The sequence below is a fragment of the Chionomys nivalis genome, chromosome 1, assembly GCF_950005125.1.
Source record: "Chionomys nivalis chromosome 1, mChiNiv1.1, whole genome shotgun sequence".
Taxonomy (NCBI): Eukaryota; Metazoa; Chordata; class Mammalia; order Rodentia; family Cricetidae; genus Chionomys; species Chionomys nivalis.
The window spans coordinates 28517883-28539282 of NC_080086.1; the positions used below are offsets into that span (position 1 = coordinate 28517883).

Genomic DNA, 21400 nt, shown 5'->3' on the forward strand with positions numbered 1-21400 from the left:
CTCCTAAAGGTATTTTTTAGGTCATTTTCTTCTGCTTCATCTGTACTGGGGTGTTCAAGTCTTGCAGTTTTAGAGTCACTACTTTTTGTTGGTTTCATGTTGCTCTTTGTGGTGTTAAATGTGTTCATACCTTGTTTACCCATCTTTTCCTCTGATTGGTGTAGCGGGGACGTGTCTCTGGTGACCACTCTTCCAGGTGCCAGTGGATCCAAGGCTCAGATGGTTGCTCCTCTTGGTAAAGTCCGGGGCATGGTTCTAGTCACCCCAGAGGTCACTCAGCTCTCCTGGAGGTTGCTCTGCAATCCTGGAGGTGGTTCCAGCACACTCCCATGGAGGTCATTTGCTTGGATCTGCTCCCGTGCTTGTTCAGGTAATAAAGGAAATACAAACCGAGGGAATTCTGGAAAGAGAAAATACAGGAGAACAATCGAGAACTACAAGGCAGACCTATCAGAATCACATCTGCGTTCTCAGTGGGAACAACGAAAGCCAGAAGGTCCTGGCTGAGTGTTATGCGGATATTAAGGAACCACAGATACAAGCCTAGACTACTATACCCAGGAAAATGTTCAATCACTACAGAAGGACAAAACAAGATACTCCATGACAGAACCAGATTTAAACAATACCTAGCCACAAACCCAGCCCTACAAAAAGTACTAGAAGGAAAACTCCAACCCAAGGAAGTTAGCTTCACCCACAAAAACACAGACAATAGATGATCTCACAGCAGCAAATCATAAAGAATGAGGAAATGCACGCCATAACATCATCAATGATAAAAGCTAAAATAACAGGAATTAGCAATCACTGGACATTAATATCCCTTAACATAAATGTACTCAACTCACCTATAAAAAGACATAGGCCAACAGATTGGATATGAAAACAGAATCTATCCTTCTGCTGCATTCAATAAACACACCTCAACCTCAAAGATATCACCTCAGAGTAAAAGGTTGGGAAAAAATTTTACAATTAAATGGACCTAAGAAATAAGCTGGCATAGGTATACTAGTATCTAACAAAGTAAACTTCAAACTAAAATCAATCAAAGGAGACAAAGAAGGACATTTCATATTAATCACAAGAAAAAATACATCAAGAGGAAATCTCAGTTATGAACATCAATGCCCCAAATACAAAGGCACCCTCATATGTAATTGAAACATTACTAATATTTAAATGACACATAAAACCCCACACACTAAAAGTGGGAGACTTCAAAACCCCATTCTCACAACTGGACAGGTATGTCAGACAAAAAATTAGCAGAGAAATAAGGGAACTAACAGATGTTATGACTCAAATGAACTTAACAGAGATCTATAGAACATTCCATCCAAACTTAAAAGAATATACCTTCTTCTTAGCACCTCATGAAACCTTCTCAAAAATTGACCACATAATCAGATAATCAGAAACAAAGCAAACCTCAACAGATATTTTTAAAAATTGGAATAACCCCATGTATCATATCAGATCACCATGGCTTAAAATTAGAATTCAACAGCAACACTAATTTCAGAAAGCCCACAAACATGGAAATTAAACAATGTTCACTGGAATCACCAATGGGTCAAGGAAGAAATAAAGGAAGAAATTAAAGACTTCCTAAAATTCAACAAAAATGACTACACAACATGCCCAAATTTATGAGACACAATGAAGGCTGTGCTAAGAGGAAAGTTCATAGCACTAAATGCCTACATAAAGAAGCTGGAAAAAATCCCACACTAGCCAGTTAACAGAACACCTGAAAACTCTAGAATAAAAATAAGCAAACTCATCCAGGAAGACTGGAAGGCAGGAAACAATCAAATTGAGAACTAAAATCAACAAAATGGAAACAAAGAAAACAATACAAAGATCTTCACCAACCCTACATATGACAGAGGGCTGATCTCCAAAATATACAAAGAACTCAAGAAATTGGTCATCAAAAGAACAAATAATCCAATTAAAAATGAGGTACAGACCTAAGCAGAGAACTCTTAACAGAAGAATCTAAAATGGCTGAAAGACACTTAAGAAAATGCTCAACATCCTTAACTATCAGGGAAATGTAAATCAAAACAACTCAGATTCCATCTTACACCTGCAAGAATGACCAAGTTCAAAAACCCTAATGACAGCTTATGCTGGAGAGGTTGTGGGATAAACGGAACACTCCTGCATTGCTGGTGGGAGTGCAAACTTGTACAGTCACTTTAGAAATCAGTATGGCAATTTCTCAAAAATTAGGAAACCTCCTACCTCAAGACCCAGCAATACCACTTTGGGTATATATCCAAAGGATGCTCAATCAAGTCACAAGGACATGTGCTCATTTATGTTTATAGCAGCATTATTTGTCATAGGCAGACCTGGAAACAACCTAAATGCACCTCAACTGAAGAATGGATAAAGAGATGTGGTACTTTTACACAATGGCATACTACACAGTGGGAAAAAATAATGACACTTTGAAATTTGTGGGCAAATGGATAGACCTAGAAAAAAACAATATTGAGTGAGGTAACTCAGATCTAGAAAGACAAATATAATATATACTCACTCATAAGTGGCTTTTGGACATAAAACAAAGAAATACCAGCATACAATTCACAATCCCAGAGAACCTAAACAACAAAGAGGACCCTAAGAGAGACATACATGAATCTAATAGACATGGGAAGCTGGAAAAGACAAGATCTCCTGAGTAAATTGGGAGCGTGGGGATTCTGGGAGAGGATAGAAGGGGAGGAGGAAGGAAGGAAAAGTGGAGAAAATATATAGCTCAATAAAAACAACTTTTAAAAGATTATCTAAACCATTTCCTCCACAAGTTGCTTGTGGTCATGATGTTTATCCCAACAATATAGAAGGAAAGCTAGGACAGCAGGCAAAGAAGGACCTCCAGAAACTGAAGACTCCCCTTAGAATCTGCTAACAAATGTCAACAGCAACAGGGACACACACACAGCTCCATGCTGTCACTCACAGCAGCAAGAGGAGGTCATTAGTTGTCTTAGGGAAGTCATATTAGATAAACTGATCCTTGGCTTAGACATAGAAAAGAATTTCAGGACAAAGCAGTATGAAGTAGAGTTGGAGTTTATTGAAAAGAGCAAGATGCTCAGGGAAAAAATAAAGTACACCTGAGAGCAGGGGTGTGGGGAGAGCAGGGGTGTGGGCAGAGCGTGGGTGTGGGGAGAGCAGGGGTGTGGGGAGAGCAGGGGTGTGGGGAGAGCAGGGGTGTGGGGAGAGCAGGGGTGTGGGGAGAGCAGGGATGTGGGGAGAGCAGGGGTGTGGGGAGAGCAGGGGTGTGGGGAGAGTGTGGGTGTGGGGAGAGCAGGGGTGTGGGGAGAGCAGGGGTGTGGGGAGAGCAGGGGTGTGGGGAGAGCAGGGGTGTGGGGAGAGCAGGGGTGTGGGGAGAGTGTGGGTGTGGGGAGAGCAGGGGTGTGGGGAGAGCAGGGGTGTGGGGAGAGCAGGGGTGTGGGGAGAGCAGGGGTGTGGGGAGAGCAGGGGTGTGAGGAGAGCAGGGGTGTGGGCAGAGCAGGGGTGTGGGGAGAGCAGGGGTGTGGGGAGAGCGTGGGTGTGGAGAGAGCAGGGGTGTGAGGAGAGCAGGGGTGTGGGGAGAGCAGGGGTGTGGGGAGAGTGTGGGTGTGGGGAGAGCAGGGGTGTGGGGAGAGCAGGGGTGTGGGGAGAGCAGGGGTGTGGGGAGAGCAGGGGTGTGGTGAGACCATGGGTGTGGGGAGAGCAGGGGTGTGGGCAGAGCAGGGGTGTGGCGAGACCATGGGTGTGGCCTTCTTTAAGGGATAGTTGTAGTTTACTAAAAGACATTTTACCTTAGATGCCAAGCACAGTGACGAAGAAAAAGAGACATCCAGGGAAAGAATAAGATATTCAAGTGCGGGCAAGGACTAACATCATCATCCATCATCATTATTTGAGATGGGGTTTCTTTGTGTAGCCCTGGAATCAGTTCTATAGACCAGGCTGGCCTCTAACTCACAGGGATCCACCTGGCTCTGCCCCCCAAGAGCTGGAATTAAAGATGTGCACCACCACCACCCAGGGTGTATGGATTTTTAAAGGAAAGTAATAATTAAGTGTCTTAAAATTAACCATATATGCCATGTTGGTAGCTCTCAAGCTATTTTGAAAACTGAGAGAAATTCTGCAGAAAGTTTATTCAGGTAAGGTGGAGATGTGAATTTTGAATAAACAAGTGGTCTTTAGAAACTGGGAGATAAATCAAAATAAAGGGACTTCCACTTTAATATCCTACAACCATCATGTTCCCACACTGTTCAAACTGTATTTCATAGGGCTAGTCTTTTTGACAAGTGAAATTATAGGGTGGCTTCAGACGTATCTTAGGTGGGGTTGTAATCTGATAAGGGTGAATCAGAAGTCACTGGGGTTACACAAGGGGATTAGAAGGTTCCCTTTAACTATAAAGGGGACTTCTGAAAAGATGTCTATAAATTTTCAAATCTTTATCTGAAAAGAGAGAAGGGCCTCTACGAAATGTTGCTCATTGTGTTGGAATCCTTGTTTCTCAGTTTCCATAAGTCTTCAGCACAGTTCCTAGGGGAGGGGCCCCTTTCACTGCTTATGTCCCCATAGTCTTCCATTTTTCCATTCTGCCTCATGGTTACTAAGCTGAAATGCACAGAGTCAACTGCATGAGACTGACCAAGCGGGATCCCACCAAGCACTGGTGGACTGCGAACTGAACACTTGGGGCTCATACAGGCTGGAGGAGATGGCACAGTGTTCAACCTTCAGCCATAGAGTGGCCCAAAACCAAGCCGACCCCCAGTGGACTTATCTATATGCTAGAACAATGGCCAGTGTTCTTAAAAGAAAGATAAAAAAATGTGGACTTAGCAAAATCACAATCAAAATGTAAAAAAAAAAAAAAAAATGCCTCATATGTGCAGAGCCATGAAAAGTATGGGAGAAAACAAGCAGAGACAACCAAGAGAAAATTTGGAAAGACATTTTTAGAAAAGAAATAGATGAAATTTATACAGTTGAATCTTCAAACTGTAACAGAAAATTAAAAAACTGAAAAAAATGACACCAGAGACTCAGTGACCTATCGAGGAACATTAGCCAATTTAGATAGTTTATGTTTGATCTCACTGATGCTTGGACCTGCTGTAGTTTATATCTGCTGGGAATCCCAGCCAGGACAAATTTCATTTTGGATATTACATTCAGAGAGGTGAAAACTGCCTAGAAATCCCATTTAGTTATTTTTTTTAAATCACATTTCTTGCTTCATTGTGTTTACATATTTCTTTAAATCCTTAAACATATGTAGTGCAGCTGTTCAAAACTCTGCCTGTGAATTCCGCTTCCCTGTCGTTTACATTCTTTCTATTTTTCTCTGTTTCTTGAGTCATAATGGGAATAAAAATGGTCATCAGAAAATGCAAGCCAAGGGCCCTGGCACCATGTTTGTTAGTGCTGAAAGAAAATAAAAGCCAACCTGGGACAAAGAAACTCCAGCAAAGAGAAATATCAGAGAGCTCTTCCTTGGTGCTGAGAACAAAGGCAGCCATCATGAAAATATTATCAGGAAGTTTCTTCCAAAGCTAAACCTGCATTGACAATCCAAGAATTTCAATTCCAGATTTGGACTTTTTGCAAAGCATTCAAAAACATGTGTCCACCTGCCCTTTAATAATGATAGCAGCTGATTTTATACCATCGAGGCAAACATCTGTTGGCAGAGGTGTTCCTGATACTACCCAGCCCTTTTCCCTTTGAACGACAATCAACAAACTTTTATTTCCTAAAATAAAAGTGCTAAACCACCAAAACGTCCATCAACAGTATTAGCAGGTAGACAGGAGAAACGATTGTGCTATATCTGCGGTTAATCGCTCTGAAATAACAATTAATGGTACCTGTGATAGAATGGATGGACCTCAAACACATCAGACACAGCAAGTATACATTATCCAATTTCAATAATATTAAATTCCAGGTAAGACTAATGTGTTAGAGGAAGCAGATGTTTGCTTAGTTGGGGCGGGGGACAAGATGTTGAACAGAGTGAAGGGGCACTTACTACACATAGCAGTTTTGCTTGTAATGATGAATGGTTGGTGTACACTGTCAAAATCCATTGAACTGTGTAGCCAGAATGAGTACAGATTGTTGCATATGAATTATGACTCCAAGTACCCTGAGACCTCATTTCTAGAGAAAATCCAGCACTAGCAGCCGCCTTTCTGCCTTAATTTTCTTCCTGGCTGACCTAATATGATGCTGTATTCAGTAGGTGTTTATATGCAAAGACTGTGAACAGATCATTTCATGTTGATTCACGTCTTCGAGCTTCCAGAAAAACCCTTCGCTCCTCAAATGTTAACTCTTCCAAGCTCAGACTGGTGACTCTGACAATGCTCTGGTCACAACTCTGTCTTATTGCCACATTTAAGAATTAACTATCGCCTCTTTGGTCCACTGTTTGTTAACTGCAAGAAGCCAGCAAACCTACCCTGGTCTAGCATTATCATTATACTGTCTCCTCGTCCAGCGTTTTGTAATTGCGAGCATTTCCTAGGTGTCTAACGGAATGGTTGCTTCAAAAGATGCTGGAAACAGTGGCCTCAGAGGCCCTGCTCTATTCCGTTTCTGTTCTAGTACAAAGAGCCATGAGATGTCATTTTCAGAGAAAATCGTTCATGAGCAGCCTTCCTGCCTTAATTTACCCCTGGCAGAACTAAACAACAGACACACGTGTTTTCTAGAGTCTCTCGACTGTTCACGGCCTCTGTTCCAGGGCACCCCTAAAAGCAAATTGTTGAGCATCAAAGAGGAGGGTGTGCCCCCTCCTCAGAAGGTCTTAGAAAAAAAAGATTGTGACCTTTTAGAGCCCGGTGCCTTTCTATCTTCCTCTGTACCCGCCTCCCTTTATTCTTCCTCTTTCTCTTGCAGTTTCCTTTTTTCTTTTTCTTGGTCCCATCGCACTTTCCCAGCACTGCTGCTTGGGTTTCTGTTCCTTCCTCGCCGGTAGGACTGTTCTCCTTCCTGGGTTCTCATGGAGTATCGCTCCAGGCCCAGTCTCTGCACCGCTGTTCCTCCCTTGCCTCCCTCTTCTGCTCCCCGCCCCGCCGAAAGCAGAGTTCCTCACGAAGCCCAGAGGTGGGAGGTGGGTCCTGGCGCCGGGTCCGCCCCTCAGTGCGTGTGCGAATGCCTGTGTGGCGGTGACGCGCAGGCGGCGGTGGGAAGGGGAGGGAGAGGGAGAGAGAGAAAGCGAGAGAGGGAAGGAGGCCGCCGACCGCCTGGTTTGCTGGGCTCCTGCGAGCTCACGCACCTCGCCGCCCGCCGAGGCAGGCGCAGGGAGGGCGCAGGCGGCGGCGGGCGGCATGGAGAGCCTGCTGGAGAACCCGGTGCGCGCCGTGCTCTACCTCAAGGAGCTCACGGCCATCGTGCAGAACCAGCAAAGTCTCATCCACACCCAGCGCCAGCGCATCGATGAGCTGGAGCGGCGTCTAGACGAGCTGAGCGCGGAGAACCGCAGCCTGTGGGAACATCAGCAGCTGCTGCAAGCCCAACCTCCGCCCGGGCTCGTCCCCCCGCCATCCGCCCCACTGCCTGCTCCTACAACCACCACTCCGGCCGCCACTGCGGCCCAGGAGCCTCTCCAGGACCACGGACAGCTCACACCCGCCACGCCGGAGCCGCCGGTTCAGCACCACGGACAGCTCCTGGCGCAGCCCCAGCCTGGCGGCAGGGCTCACGCTCCCCAGTCGCCCCACCAGCACCCCGTGGCACCCGGGGCCGCAGCTGACAAGGAGAAGGAGCGTCCCCCAAGTTGTTGCGCTGCCGCTGGAGCCCTGCTTCAGCACACATCCCCCGCCGCCCTCGGCAAGGGCGTCCTGAGCAGGAGACCCGAGTGAGTGGGGAAGAGGAGGTGGGAGAAGCAAGTGGGTGTGAGGAGGGTAAACCAGCATGTAAGAATGAAGGACTGGGGTAATGTCAAGTAAAGCAGTGAAGATGCCTTGTGTAGGAACGTGTCAAGGAGATCCCCGCAAGGAAGGGTTTGAGATCCGTGCTTGAGGGTTTGTGGTGGTTGGAGCAAAAGGAAGTATCTAGACCATCTTTGGGACAAAGAATGAGAGACGTGGGCTTAAACTGATGGAGAATATTGGTAACTTCTAGGAATTAACGGGATAAAATTGAGGAAGATGGGGGTAAAAATTAAGCCAAGGGACTGTTGGAGGATTTAAGCTAGGAAACATTCGGAAGGGAGTTTGCATAGTACAACTGCTTAAATAAAGAGTGAAATGTCAAGAAGGCAGGCTTGATCTGGAGGTTTGTTAAGAGCTTCAAAGGGGCTGGGGTCCAGCAATGAGGATTAGTGCAATGAGGATAAGGCTGAAGGACAGCAGGGAACAGAGAAAGGGAGCCAGATACAGGGAGATGAAGGGTGGGAGACAGCACTGCCCAGGCGAAAGAGGTGGTTCTTTATCTGATGCAGTGAGAGTCAAAGCCAGGAGTAGCTCACTTGGGGACGCTTTCTCCCTTCTGACCCAAGTGAGCATCTTCATTCTGTGTCCCTGCAGTGCCAAAGGGGAACACAGAAACAACCTTCCAGACTTGTGGGTGCCTCTTTTACAGCTTCAGGACTTACCTGACTGGCGCTTGTCCCTGACTCAAGAGCACACAGGGGTGCAGGGTGATTGGCAGTCATGGGAAGGGAACAGTGAGAATGGAGACAGCCGGGCAACAGTTCCGTGAATTCAATCCCTCTGTAAATTTCTGTTGTGGCTACTTATGGCAAGACCTGTTTCTCTTTGATTATTTGGAAACCTCATCTTGGATTCCAGGGGAAATGTTAATTGTCCCCAGGCAGTCTAAGGCCTGGAGATTTTTCTTCACTCAAGAAGTCCCTGGAATAAGAACATGGGAGGAAGAGATGAAGGGGGCTGGAATGTTTTATCCTCTGTATTAGGGAAGCTTGACAATCCTGTCAGTGTTACTTCTCTGATTAGACAGGGAGGAAAGAACAGCCCTGTGGCAATCAGTACCTGGTCAACACTGGCCCTGATGATGTGATGCTACAGGAGAGGGAGGGGCAGAGTGAGGAGAGCTGAGCGCCTCACCTCTACTCGGCTTACATGGGATTTATGTCTGGAAGACACTCGTGAAGATTGGCTGCATTTCTTAAGAGCTCACCTCTTCTCTGCCCCTTACCTCACTGTCTCTCCCATCTCTGTGAAGAAGGTGGGTCAGGCATGCTCAATCACGGGGTAGGTTTGACCAGAGCACAGGATCGCGGGGGTGGAAAGCTAGGATAACCCCGCTTGATAGACCCAACACATCTGATGCAAACCCCGAGAAAATTCTCCGTGGCCTATTTGTCATTCAGTTTTATGACTGTCTTTCTTTTCTGGCATGAAAAGCAGCAAGGCAGTTTTGCTCAACACCCACATCTCAGCTAAGGACAATACTCTTCCAAGACATTCTATAGCCCTTTCTCCCAATAGAGGGAACAATTCCACCTCACTTTCCTTGGGGGCAGTCATAGCAGCCTGGCATTAGGATTCTCCACCTGAATTCTCTCCTCATGACATCTGGTGTCTTGCTTCTCTCCTGCTACATTCTCACTTTCTTTGCATCTCACTGGGAAGCTGTGACGACGAAGGATTGGTGGAAGATCTTGCTCTGAGATAAAGACTTCTCTGTATCCCCCAAGGGGTCCTAGAGAGCCCATACCTTCCATGCAGATGTTCCTGCTAGGAATCCAGAGGTTGAGGAATCACCTGGATTCCTCTCCAGCCTCACATGCCAATACCATGTGACGTCTTTCTCTCTCTATCTTCCCTGCCCTGTTTCTGATTCCCATGGGGCAAAAATAAAAAACAACCAGCATGATGGAGGGGAATAGAAGCTTCTGGGCACCTTTAACCTGGGAAGCTGTGTCAGGCTCTGAGGGGCTCATCGTACCATGCACTTCTCACTTTCTCCAGTGTCTCCATCCTTTCCCCGTCTCCCCAGGCCTAGATACCCAGAAACTTAGAGTGAGAACATACTTACCTCTCAACTTTCTTCCCTTCTTTGCAAAATAACTCATACCTTGCATACCTTGGAGAGCTGGAGTCCCCTGGGATCCCATTTCTTCTCCCATGTTTTAGCCTGACTTAACTGACATTTCCCCATAGAACTTGGGAGTGAGTCACTGTTGTTCCCTGGGTGTTTAGCCCACTCTATCCTCTACCAGTGGACCTATTCTGAGTGTTTAACCTCTGTGCATCCCATATTCCACAGGGCAGGACTAGATGGAGCCAGGAGAGAGAGAGAGAGGGAGAGAGAGAGGGAGAGGGAGAGGGAGAGGGAGAGGGAGAGGGAGAGGGAGAGGGAGAGAGAGAGAGAGAGAGAGAGAGAGAGAGAGAGAGAGAGAGAGAGAGAGAGAGAGAGAGCTCCATGTAAAAGGTGGGGACCTACTTGGTCTTTTCCCCCATGCTTCTGGTAAGTCAGTTCTCTACCATGCAGAGGAGGAAGGGATGCAAGAGAGGGCTTCAGATCATAATTATTCTGCAAAGCTTTGCTTTTTCCTCTCTGTCCTCATTACAGAAGAACGTGGTTCTAGGTAGGTGGCTACAGATGGACAAAAGGTTCAAAGGGCCAGGCATTGTTAGTTACCATCTACAACATGCACATGTGTGTGCATACATGCACATGCACACCACAGCAGCCATATAGTCCCTCAACTCCTCTCCTCTCCCAACTCTGGGACAATAAGGAACTCAGGACCTAGGAAATGATGGAATTTAGTGGCCATCTGATAAAGACGAGTGTGCAGCCTCAGCCTGGCCTCTCTCCCTCCTTCAGCTGGGGGACACACAAAGGGGCCAGCCTTGGAATCCCGGCTAAGAAAGCAGCAGTGCGGAGACGGAGGCGGTGAGCACAGCCATGTAACAGAAACCCTAGGGGTTAGCATCCTTTCTCTGCCCGCTTCCCGCTCCTGCTAAGCGGGAGCCCCTACTGTTTATACTGCTTGATGAAAGCAGCAAAAACAGATCCTTCCTTTTTCTTTTTTCAATCAAGGCTCCCAGTAGCTACGGAATTATTATCTTTTTCCTGTCTGGAGCCAGGCCTTAACCTGACCTGGAAAAGACCCCTTGCAAGGACGTACACGACCCTAAGATGACTTCATGGCTGCAGCTTCTGTTACAGCACACTTGCCCACCTACTCAGCCACTTGTTTAGTTGGGAATCCCTGAGCTTGCCTGCATCTCCAGCCCCAGAGGCAGGCGATTACTGACTTCAAGATAAGATTTGGGTATTGTCTTTCAAATTCAGCTTTCACTCCAAGATTCCCAAATCAGGGTAAAAGTACAGGTACCTTAGTATTTCCTATGGCTTTGTCTCTTCCTCCCTCACCTTCCTGGAGCAATCTTGCCCTTCTTCATTACTTTCCTCCTTTCTTCTTTACCCCCTCTCTTTTTTCCTCTGCTCCTCATTTCCTTCTCCCAATGGAGACTGAACCCATGGCTTTGTACATGCTAGCATGCTAAGTGTATGTTCTAGCACTGGGCTTCATTCGCCAGCACTACATGAAAGTCTTGAGTCATCTGCAGACCTTAGATTCACATTGGCTAGGGTCTGAGGATGGCTAAATGACTTATATGTCTTTCAATCACAGTTGTCTAGGATGCTGACCCAAGCAGAGATCTCTACTGCTGAGTGAGGGTGGTCTGCCTGAAGGTGGCAGTGTCTGGCTAGCTCACCCTGGAAGCTAGCCAACATGAAGCTAGCCATCAGTGAGCTAAGTGCATCAGATGTTCAGTCTGTTGAAAAGCCTGAATTCTGTGCTGTAGAGAGACGGGAAGGAAGTGGTCCTTACTTGACATATAACAAAACACATTTAGAAACATTTAAGCAGATGTGAGCATACTGCAGCTGCCTAGAGCCACTCTTTCTTCAAACAGTAAAGTAAAAGAAATGGGCACACAGAGATTTGGAACCAGGAGAAAGAGTTTCTTGGCTAGAGGTGAGAATTCATGTCAGAAAACAGCAAGAGCCAAGGACAGCCAGAAAGAAAATTGTCTAGCGATTCAGTCCTGGAGACATCTGTGTCGCATGCAGACATTCCTTCCTCTGACTGGACGTATCTGCCTGAGCCATGCCCGTGGGTATAGACAGTCTCAGCATGTCTTGTGTCTAGAATGCCTGGTTGCCCAAGCTCACTCATCTGTCTATCCACATCCACAAATTAGTCAGAAAGTGGGGTCAGAGGAAGGGTCACTCGAGGAGGGAGCGAATCCTTTTGCTCATTCCCAGAATCTGGTACACAGTAGATCTCTATAAAGATTTGCTGCCCAGACCTTTGCAAAAGCCCAAACTTATCCTCTTCCTTCCAGGGAAGAAAAACAAAAACAAAACAGTTGTAGACACTCAAGCCATTCCTTAGCCTCTGGCGACACGCCCCCACACCCCCATGCATCAGGTGACACGCCCCCCATACCCCCATGCATCAGGTGACACGCCTCCCCCACCCCCCATTCCTTAGCCTCTGGCGACACGCCTCCCCATACCCCCATGCATCAGGTGACTCACCCCCATGCCCCCATGCATGCATCTCCCTCTCCTCACTCCCAGCCCTTCCTGTAACACACAGGTAACATCACACAGCCCCACAGAAGCATCCCGGCACAGGTTCCTCTTGGCCCCAGCCTGAGCAAGAAGCACAGCAGTTGGTAATGCTCACTCAGCAAGTATCTGTGCTGCCTGCATCCCAAAGGTCTCTTCCTGGGGAGGAGAAGGAGACAGAGCCTGAGTCCCAAAGGTCACTTCCTGGGGAGGAAATGGAGACAGATTGGGTGGGGAGGAAAGATAAGGGGTGTGGCTCGGAAAAGAAGAGTAAGCAAGGACCCATAGCTGGGGCCAAGTTCTAAACAGAGATCCAAATCTTAAATTTAAATCTCACATAGAGATTTTTTACACTAACTTCCCTTATTGGGAAGGCAGAACATTTTTCTTCCACAGCAGTCTGGACATCAACTCCATGGTCCAGGACATTGGATGGCAGCAGCTTGCTAAGAGATCCTGGGGACACTCTGGCAGGCTTCCAAGTCAGGACACTGCAGTCACTTTCTGCTTCTCTGGAAAAGCACCGAGTACAGGTCCCTATAGAAGCTGTGCGGGGGGGGGGGGGGCAGACAGCTGGCTCCACTTCAGGTTCTGCAGACCCTTAGAGATACGAGTGAAACGGGAGGACAAGCTGGAGTTCTCACCCACGAAGAGCTCCGGGACACCACCGCAGCACAGCCCGTTTAAAGTCTAAGAGTCCGAGAACCTGGGATCTCAGAGGCCCACCCAGGCAGGGGTCCTGCCTTAGCACTGACCAGCTGACCTCAGCTGGTCCCTGCTTCCAGCGCAATTTTGCATGCAGGAAAAGGAGTCGCTGTGAAGTTTAAGATTGCACTGTCCCCTATTCAGCACGACTCTGGGCTCTTATTGAACACTTAATACAACACAGTATTTCAGCATATAAAGAAACCAAGACCGAGGGAAGATAAGCGGATCGTCTGTTTTCAGAGAGCAGCAGTAGATGGAATCCACGCAGGTTCCTTCTGGTCTGTTAGGTCACCTTTGGACACGTGTCCCTTGCTCTTTCCCTCCTCTACTACCAGACATCATGCATCCAAGCTAGTCTCGAGCTGGGACTGTGAGCTGGGACTGTTGGCTTGGCCTTGTCAGGCAGCCAGGCAGGGCAAAGCCACCGTGGCCTGTGATCTCTATGAGCGGTGACAGCGTCTCCAACTGCATGCTCTCTTGCAGTACTTTAAGATCATTTGTCCTTCTCTTAATGATGTCAGGGACATGTGAGTTATCACCATGCTCTATGGTGAGAAGAAGGAACTCTGTGACATTTTTCCTATAATGGGAAGTCACGGTGTCCTCAAGGAAAAGACACAGTGACCTGCCCGGGACAGCAGTAGCCGGTGAGGAGGACAGAGTACAACTGGTAAACACCTTCCACATTCATATAAAGCAGACTGGTGAGTCCATCCCTTCTGCAGACTGCTCCGGCTGGGGGTGAAAGGGGGGGGCCTTCACTAGGCAGCGCCCGCAGAGGTGGAAAGGATGCAGGGAGAGACCAAAAGGAGAAGAGGCCCATGCGACACTAACAGTGGGAGGGACTGAGGGGACGCTATTATCTCAGGCCAGTCGTCAAGGTTATGAGTCTTCTTTCTGATATTTTTCTTAAATGAGACACTTTTGGAAAAAAAATCACATGAAAAGGAAGAGTTTCTCAGATTCTCCCAGGTGATAGTGGCTACAAAAACACCATTGGCAAAGATGTATACTGTGTGTGTCTGTGTGTTGAGGTTCTGGGAGCAGGCTCTCTTGCTGATGTTCCTTGCTAGGATCAGGAGGGTTATATAACTAAAAGCAATCCTGTACTGAGTGGTACCTGGCCTTCCCATGGCAGCCTGCTGTGGACAGAGGGTCTGCAGGAATCCTTCCTAAGTCCCTTCCCAGAGAAGGTCCCTGTGCTCTGTGCCGCCATCTTTTCCATACTGTCCGGGGACTAAAAGATTTCATGGACCCCCTCTGAGAAATCAAGTAAATGTCAGCTCTAGAAGGATGCTTTAAGGCCACATGGTCCAGTCTGGCAGGGTTTAGGGGGAGTGACTGGGCTTCCAAACGAGTTATTTTAAGACTAGGCTTAGAGTTCCTGTTCTTCTAACTCTTCATCCTGTTCCTCTGACTCCTTGATCAGAAGACCCTTCAGGATGGTTCCATGTGCTCGGGAGCAAACCTGCAGCTACCTACCCAGGTTCAGAGGGCTGAGGGATGGGGGATCCACTGTCACCCTCCAGGCTATCTTCCCTATGCCACAATTCCACAGAGATTGTTCTGTGTACTTCAAGGTTATCTCTTTTGGCAAAAACACCATTTCCAGGACAGGATCAAAACCATCCACACAGCTTTATCAGTCTTTCCCACTTCCACACAGAGACATGTTTGTGGACAATTCCAGGTTAGTGCTTGCCAGAAGAGGAGACTACCACCACACAGCACTGGTTGACTGAAGACTGGGGCAGGAGGCTCGGGGACATGAAGGACCCAGGAGGAGGTTGTTGAGGATCTTACTGTATCCTTATTTCCACTAATTTTTTAATTGAAACCCCTTGGGGGGAAGAGGGCATAGAGCTCACCCACCGGGGGAGTTGTACAGAAACATAGAAAAGCCGCTGTTATTTGGGTTGTAGAGAAGAGCTCCCTTGAGAGCTTCATCTTTGCTGAAAAAGCAAAGGAAGGACTGAAGAAGCATCCAAGTGCTGGGCAAACTCTTGCTCTTTTTAAAGATCTTGAGATAATGTTTGGGGTGGCAAAATACCCCATGGCTACATCAGGCATTGCTATAAAGGAGGAAGCACGGACTGCCAGCAGCAGGGGTTGATGGTCCATGTCCTCAAAGATGCGGGAGATGACAGCAGAGCTTAGTACCTGAAGGAATGCTGGGTGATAAGTAGACAGACAGACAGACAGACAGACAGACAGACAGACAGATAAGGCCAGTGTCCATACAGCCAAGAGGGCTCTTGGATTCTGGAGTGGGTAGAGAGAAGGGGACGGTGTCAAGGCTGCAGAAGAGCTGACCAGAAGACAACTCCCTCTCCCTGTAGTTCACCATTAGCCCAACAGCACCGAACTTACCTTCCCTCATCTGCGCATGTGCAGAGAAGATCTGGGAACTCAGCATTTTGGGCTGGTATCAAAGTGAGGAGAACAGTGGACAGACAGCGGAAGAATGTGTCTATCCCTAATGGAACCCACTCTTCCTATCTATGAACAAGGAGAGTTCACCTCTCCCTCCATTCCCAGTCTCTGACTAGTCCTAGCCGAGGCAATGCACTAAACACAAAGAATGAGAAAATGTTCTGATGAATGTCTTAGTCACACATACCTCTGGCGAGTTGAAAGAGCAACAGAAACGTGACTACAGGATGTGGCCTTATCTCTGGGAGAAAAACAAGGCTGGCAATGCTGAGCAGGGTAGAAGGCACACAGGAAGCTAGCTCTAGGTTCCATCCTTAGCCCCAGCAAGAGGGAGGAAAGCAGAGGGAGAACAGTTAGGAGATGGGAGGGGGCTCACCATTCTGCCCAGGAAACAATAGGAACCAGCCCCCAGGCTACCTGCCTTCTAGTCCTGCCAAGCGTTTCTTGCAACATTTCCTGGGTGATGTTAAGATCCCCATGGAGGTGTGGGTGTGTTTGTGATGCTAAGTGAGTGCATTACTGAAAGGGGCTTGGAGGTGTCCTTGCAGGCCTAGCAGTGGGGCAGGTCACCTCCCCTTCCTCACCCCTACCCCCAGTGAGGCCTGTTTGGTCAATCCATATTATTGGAATGCCAGTTTTGGTTTTGGTTTTTCCTTCTCTTCGTGGCAAGCTTCATCTCTCTTAGCTGGCTGAAAAGAATTCCCGTCTCACCTCTGTAATCCTGCCATTAGACCTCCATACCCACCCCGCTGTCACCGGTATTCTATCTGGGAAAGGCGGGACTCCTAGCCCCCCCCAAAAGTGAACCCCTGGGAGGAAGGCCCCCTAGAAACTGGGGAGTGCTGCAGCTGAGCTGAGCCCCAAGAGTTCTCTGGAGATTCTGAGCTTCCATGCTCCAGCACAGCAAAGTGCAGCGGAGAGAATCTGCAGTGGTTTTCTCTGCAGACTCTTGCGGCTCGCTGTCCAGTGGCCAGGGCCTGGCACCAGGTGCCTCTGCTTGGATTTGCCAGGTCAAACCAGCCTCCTGCTTCCAGCAGCCTGGAATGTACTCCAGTCCCTGGCACAGGCGGGAAACTCTGCAATTTCTTCCTCGATGAATGGTTCCCATCCACCACAATTTTCAATCAGTCCTAAAACGTAACACAATGATTATTTAAAAAACAGCAGAAACAAAATCTGAAAAGCAGTTGAGAATTGCTGGGTTGGGTCTAGCATCAGGATTTCCCTTGCAGAGCCTCTGCACACAAGAGGCCCTGCCCTGCAGCCCTGACTATTCCATGCTACTCAGTAACACACACACACACACACACACACACTACATCCTCACCTTCTCTCTGACCCCGCCCCCCCCCCCCCCCCGGGACTTCGGGGAGCAGGGACAGGCATTATCCTTTTAAGCAACCGGATTCTGGCCCTACAGCCAAGACTGTTGTCCCTCACAGACCCAATTACAACCTAGCAGCAACCCCTCCTGGACCTTGACTTTCCTCTTATTCCGCTGGGCTAATCATTTCTGCCCTTGGCTTGTACCCTCAGCTTACCAAGAAGAGTGAAAAGGGCCCTTACTCTCTGGATTGTTGGAAAGACATCTCAAGACCCTGAGAAGGAAACTCTGGGTGTAGGGGGACTGAGGCAGTTAAGCCTCGGAGGGCAGAGGGCGGGATGAAGGGGAAATCCCTGAAGAGCCTTTTAAAGCTAATTACCCTGGAAATTTCCACTGGGTCCCCTGTGGCCATCAAGGCTTAAATCTAAGGAGCAGCAGGAGGGGGCTCTACAGGCAAGCTGCCTCCCTCCCCAGCCTGGGGAAGGCTCCCACCGCCAGCATGGGGAAAGTCCTGCCTTCCTTCTCCATTGACTCCAGGAACTCCCAGTTGGGGGCGAGAGCGGAGGACGGAGTGTGGGCGGCTGGCGAATTGCTGATGATCAGCACGGATCTCCCGGCCCACGCGCCCCCTCTGAGCGCCAGAGGCGTCACGCTTCCTCACGGGGGCGGGCACCCCAGGCTCGGGAAAGCCGCGCGCCTCTGCCGCGCCCCCTCCCGCGCCCGCTGCTGAGTCACACGCGTGGGAGAAGCCTTGTCCTCCCCTCCCTGTGCCCCACTCCTGCCCCATCCCCCAGCTCATAAAGCCTCAACTGCCCGGGGTGTTGCTCCATACTTTCTTGCTGCTCCCACCTGCCAGCCAGCCTTCTCTCCCTCCCCCACCCACTTCCACACCCCATCCCTCCCCACACTCATATCTACACCCCATCCTGCCCTACACCCACCTTTGCACTGCACCCCGCTCTACACTCACTCTACACCCCTTCACAGTCCATCCTTCCCACCATTGCATGGTGGCCTGCACTGGGCACTGGGTGCTGAGGGCATCCTTGCTGGCCTCCTGAGGCCTGGCCCAGGTCTGCCTGGGGATTCTCTTTGGAGAAAGGGAAGGGAAAATGGAGTTTACAGGGTCTTGGATGAGGATGGTGTCACCAAAGCTGATTTCTGTTCGGGTCAAACACACACACACACACACACACACACACGCTTCTTATACCCAACCCAACACACCTGCAAAAGAGTCCCAACCGTATTCCTGTATTTGGCTTTCGTAGATCTGCAGTGCTAGAATTCCAAAGAACGTCCTGGCTGGGCCTAAGCTGTTAGGTGACCAGGATGCAGGGTGGAGTCTGAATCTTGACCAGGTGACTAACTGGGCACAGCCTTGGTATTTCCCTGTGGGAGAGGAGTGGAGAGAAAGTGGCAGGCCAGCCAGGGAGTGAGGACTCCCAATGCTGTAAGGCACTTCCTGGTAGTCCGGGACCCTTCTAGTAGGAAGAACTTAGGAAGTGCTTGTTTCCATCCTGGAATAATCTAGAACAGGCTCAGAGAGGGACTCCCCCAAATATTTGAGGCCAATGTATCCCATCCTCACTGTGCCTTCCAACCCACCTCGCTCACCCCTGGTTCTACACCATCGCTCTCCTCTTTCCGACTGAGTCCGTCCTCGAACTTCCAGCTACACGTTGAGATGACTGACTTCAGTCACGCTCCACTATAAAGCACTGAGCAAGCCTGGAAGCCGGGGTGCATGGGCACACAGCTTAGGCACGAGCAGCCTCCTCAGCCTCCGTCCCAATGTCACATGGTCTGGGAAAACTAAACTTGGGCAGCAGGCCTGGGCACCCACTGACTTTCCCAGCCCTTTGCTGCAGACAGGAGCTGTCCACTCCACGAAACTGAAGCGCCAGTGTGTGCACTCTCTAGCTTCTAGTGACCTCTACTTGTGCAAGAAGCTTTTGCCTCATCACCGCCACCACGAATGCTTGGACTTTTCACACAGCCCTGTTGATCTGTGTTTCATCAAATCTCATTATGTCCTTTAATTGTTTTTAGTTTGTTCTTTTCAAACACATACCACATTGATAGAGGAAAAAAGTTAAGATGTATGCACAGTGTTTGATGGAGTATCTCCCCTCTCCCTCACCACTTTATAACATAACCACTTACCCCCACTCACCTTACCTCCACCCTCCAGCAGCCAGTGTGAGCAATTTTCTTACCTTTCAACTGATTTTGTGGGTAAAGCCAAGCACTCACATGCACATCATTCTTTTTACACAGATTAGAGTAAATAGCTGCTTTTCTGCGCTTAGATTTTTTCCCCCATATTTGGTATCAAAAGAGCTGCCTTCAGTAGATGCTGTGAGCATTGCATGGCCATGAATCTATGTTCCTCGGTGCCCACTGGTCGTTTTGGATGGCAGGTTCTGGGCAGCCTGCCTCTGGGTAGTCATTTGGGGTGTGCTTTCTTGTTAGCCAGAGGGTTGGGAGACAAGGCAGACGTTACTGAGCAGCTCCATTTGAAATGCCCTCCCATGCTAGGAACATTGGTAAATTGCGGTTGAAGATCCAAGGAGAATGTTTCTCAGGGGGGAAGAAAACTCTGGCTTAGCATGCTTTTGTTCCCTGGGGCTCTCTTTGCTGTCAAGGTTGGGGAAGTTATGGGATGTTCTAACCTCCCAAGCAGCCTGAAGCCCACTCCTAAAGCACCTCCTCCTTCAGGAGGTCTTCCTGAACTGTGAGCTAAGAATGCAAACGAAAGTAGCTTCCCTCTCTAGAAAGACATTTCCACGCTGTCTGTATTCATCCCTTCCTAAGTGTCCACAAAGTTCTAGTACTACTCCAGGCATGGGGATACAGAAAATTCCCAGACCCTTCCAGGAAGCTTTCTGGTCCCCCAAATAAAATGATAAAAGCTCAGTGTAGCTGAATGGGTTAGCAATTCTTGAGCAAACGCAAGCAGAGAAGAAGGCCTGGGTGGTAAGAAATGTGGGTTAGGAACAGATACTGGGAAGCCCCCATGGGCAAGGAGTCTCTGAATAAAGACCTGGAGGAAGGGATGTAGCTTCTGGGCTCGCTGCCGTACAGCCCAGACTAAAACAGTGTGGTGGTTTCAGCTAGACAAGACCTAGGCACACAAGGAGCAAAGCCGGAGACAATCACAGAGCTTGATTGGTATCTTAGTCTCTGATGCTGTGATAAGAACACCATGGCCAAAGCCACTTAGCAGAGACAGAGTTTATTTTAGCCACAGTTCAGGTTACAGTTCACCGTTATGGGAAGGCCAGACAGCAAGCAGCAACTCTTGACATTCCACCCACAGTCAAGAAGCAGAGAGAAATGAGTCGTCAACACACATATACTTGTGTTTAGCTCCCCTTGCCCAGTCTCACAGAGTTCAAAAATCCTCCGCCTAGGGAATGGTGCCACCCAACAGTGGGTCTTCCCACCTTTACCTGAGGTGGGAAGTCATGACGATCCCTCACCTGTTGTCTCTGTCAGGTTTTCATTGCTGTGAAGAGACACCATGACCACAGTAACTCTAATAAAGAAAAACATTTCACTGAGGAGGCTCACTTACAGTTTCAGCGGTTCTGTGTGTTATCGTCATTTGGGGAGCATGGCGGCACACAGGCAGATATGCTACTGGAGCCGAGAGTCTTAACATCTTGACTCAGAGGCAACAGGAAGTCAATTGACAGTCACACTGAGGGAAGCTTGAGCAAAAGAGACCTCAGAGTCTACCCCCACAGTGACACACTTCCTCCAAGGGGGCCACATAGTGGAACTCTTAATAGTGCCACTCCGTTGGGGGCCATTTTCTCTCAAACCACCACTGAGGTCAATCTGACCTAGACAATCCATCACTGAAACTCCCTTCCCAGGTGAACCTAGACTGTGTTGTCAAAACCCACCATCACAGTGGAGTGCAGGGAGGGAAGTCTGGAGGATGCAGGGGTGTAGATCTGGGAAGAGAGTCTCACCTGGGATTCCAGTCCGCCAGGCAGTCTGGAAATGCATAGGGACATTCCAGAACTCAAAGGGCTGGCAGACTTGCCGGAAGATATGTCTCTGCCGACCTTGAGTGAGCCAGGGCCCTGTGGAGCATCCAGCAGTGCCCAGCGTGGTCCACATAATTCAGAGCTCTCCTGCCATCAACACTAGTGTTTCTTGTCCAGAGAATTAAGGCCTGTTGTGAAGTATTAAGAAAAATGCACCCGTAGAATGATTTTGAGTGAAGAACCCTTCAAAGGAACTTTGAATGCTGAACTGAGAAAACATGGAAGAAGAGGGGAAGACAGAAGCTGGGAGTTTAGGCAGGAGCGTGGCAAA

General features: G+C 48.6%; 1 protein-coding gene across 5 annotated transcripts in view; it reads left to right on the forward strand.

The window, feature by feature from the left end:
- Positions 1-7254: 7254 nt before the first annotated feature.
- Positions 7255-21400, forward strand: part of Iqsec3 (IQ motif and Sec7 domain ArfGEF 3) — a 101152-nt gene continuing 87006 nt past the window's right edge. For 4 of the 5 annotated variants that reach the window (XR_009057251.1, XR_009057250.1, XM_057771686.1 and 1 more), the window contains exon 1: positions 7255-7903. Coding sequence is in view for 2 of the 5 variants with exons in the window: in XM_057771686.1 (XP_057627669.1) it covers positions 7374-7903 (530 nt within the window). In the remaining 3 variants the exon portion in view is untranslated. The remainder of the gene's footprint in view (positions 7904-21400) is intronic. The other variant, XM_057771712.1, reaches the window with a different exon arrangement.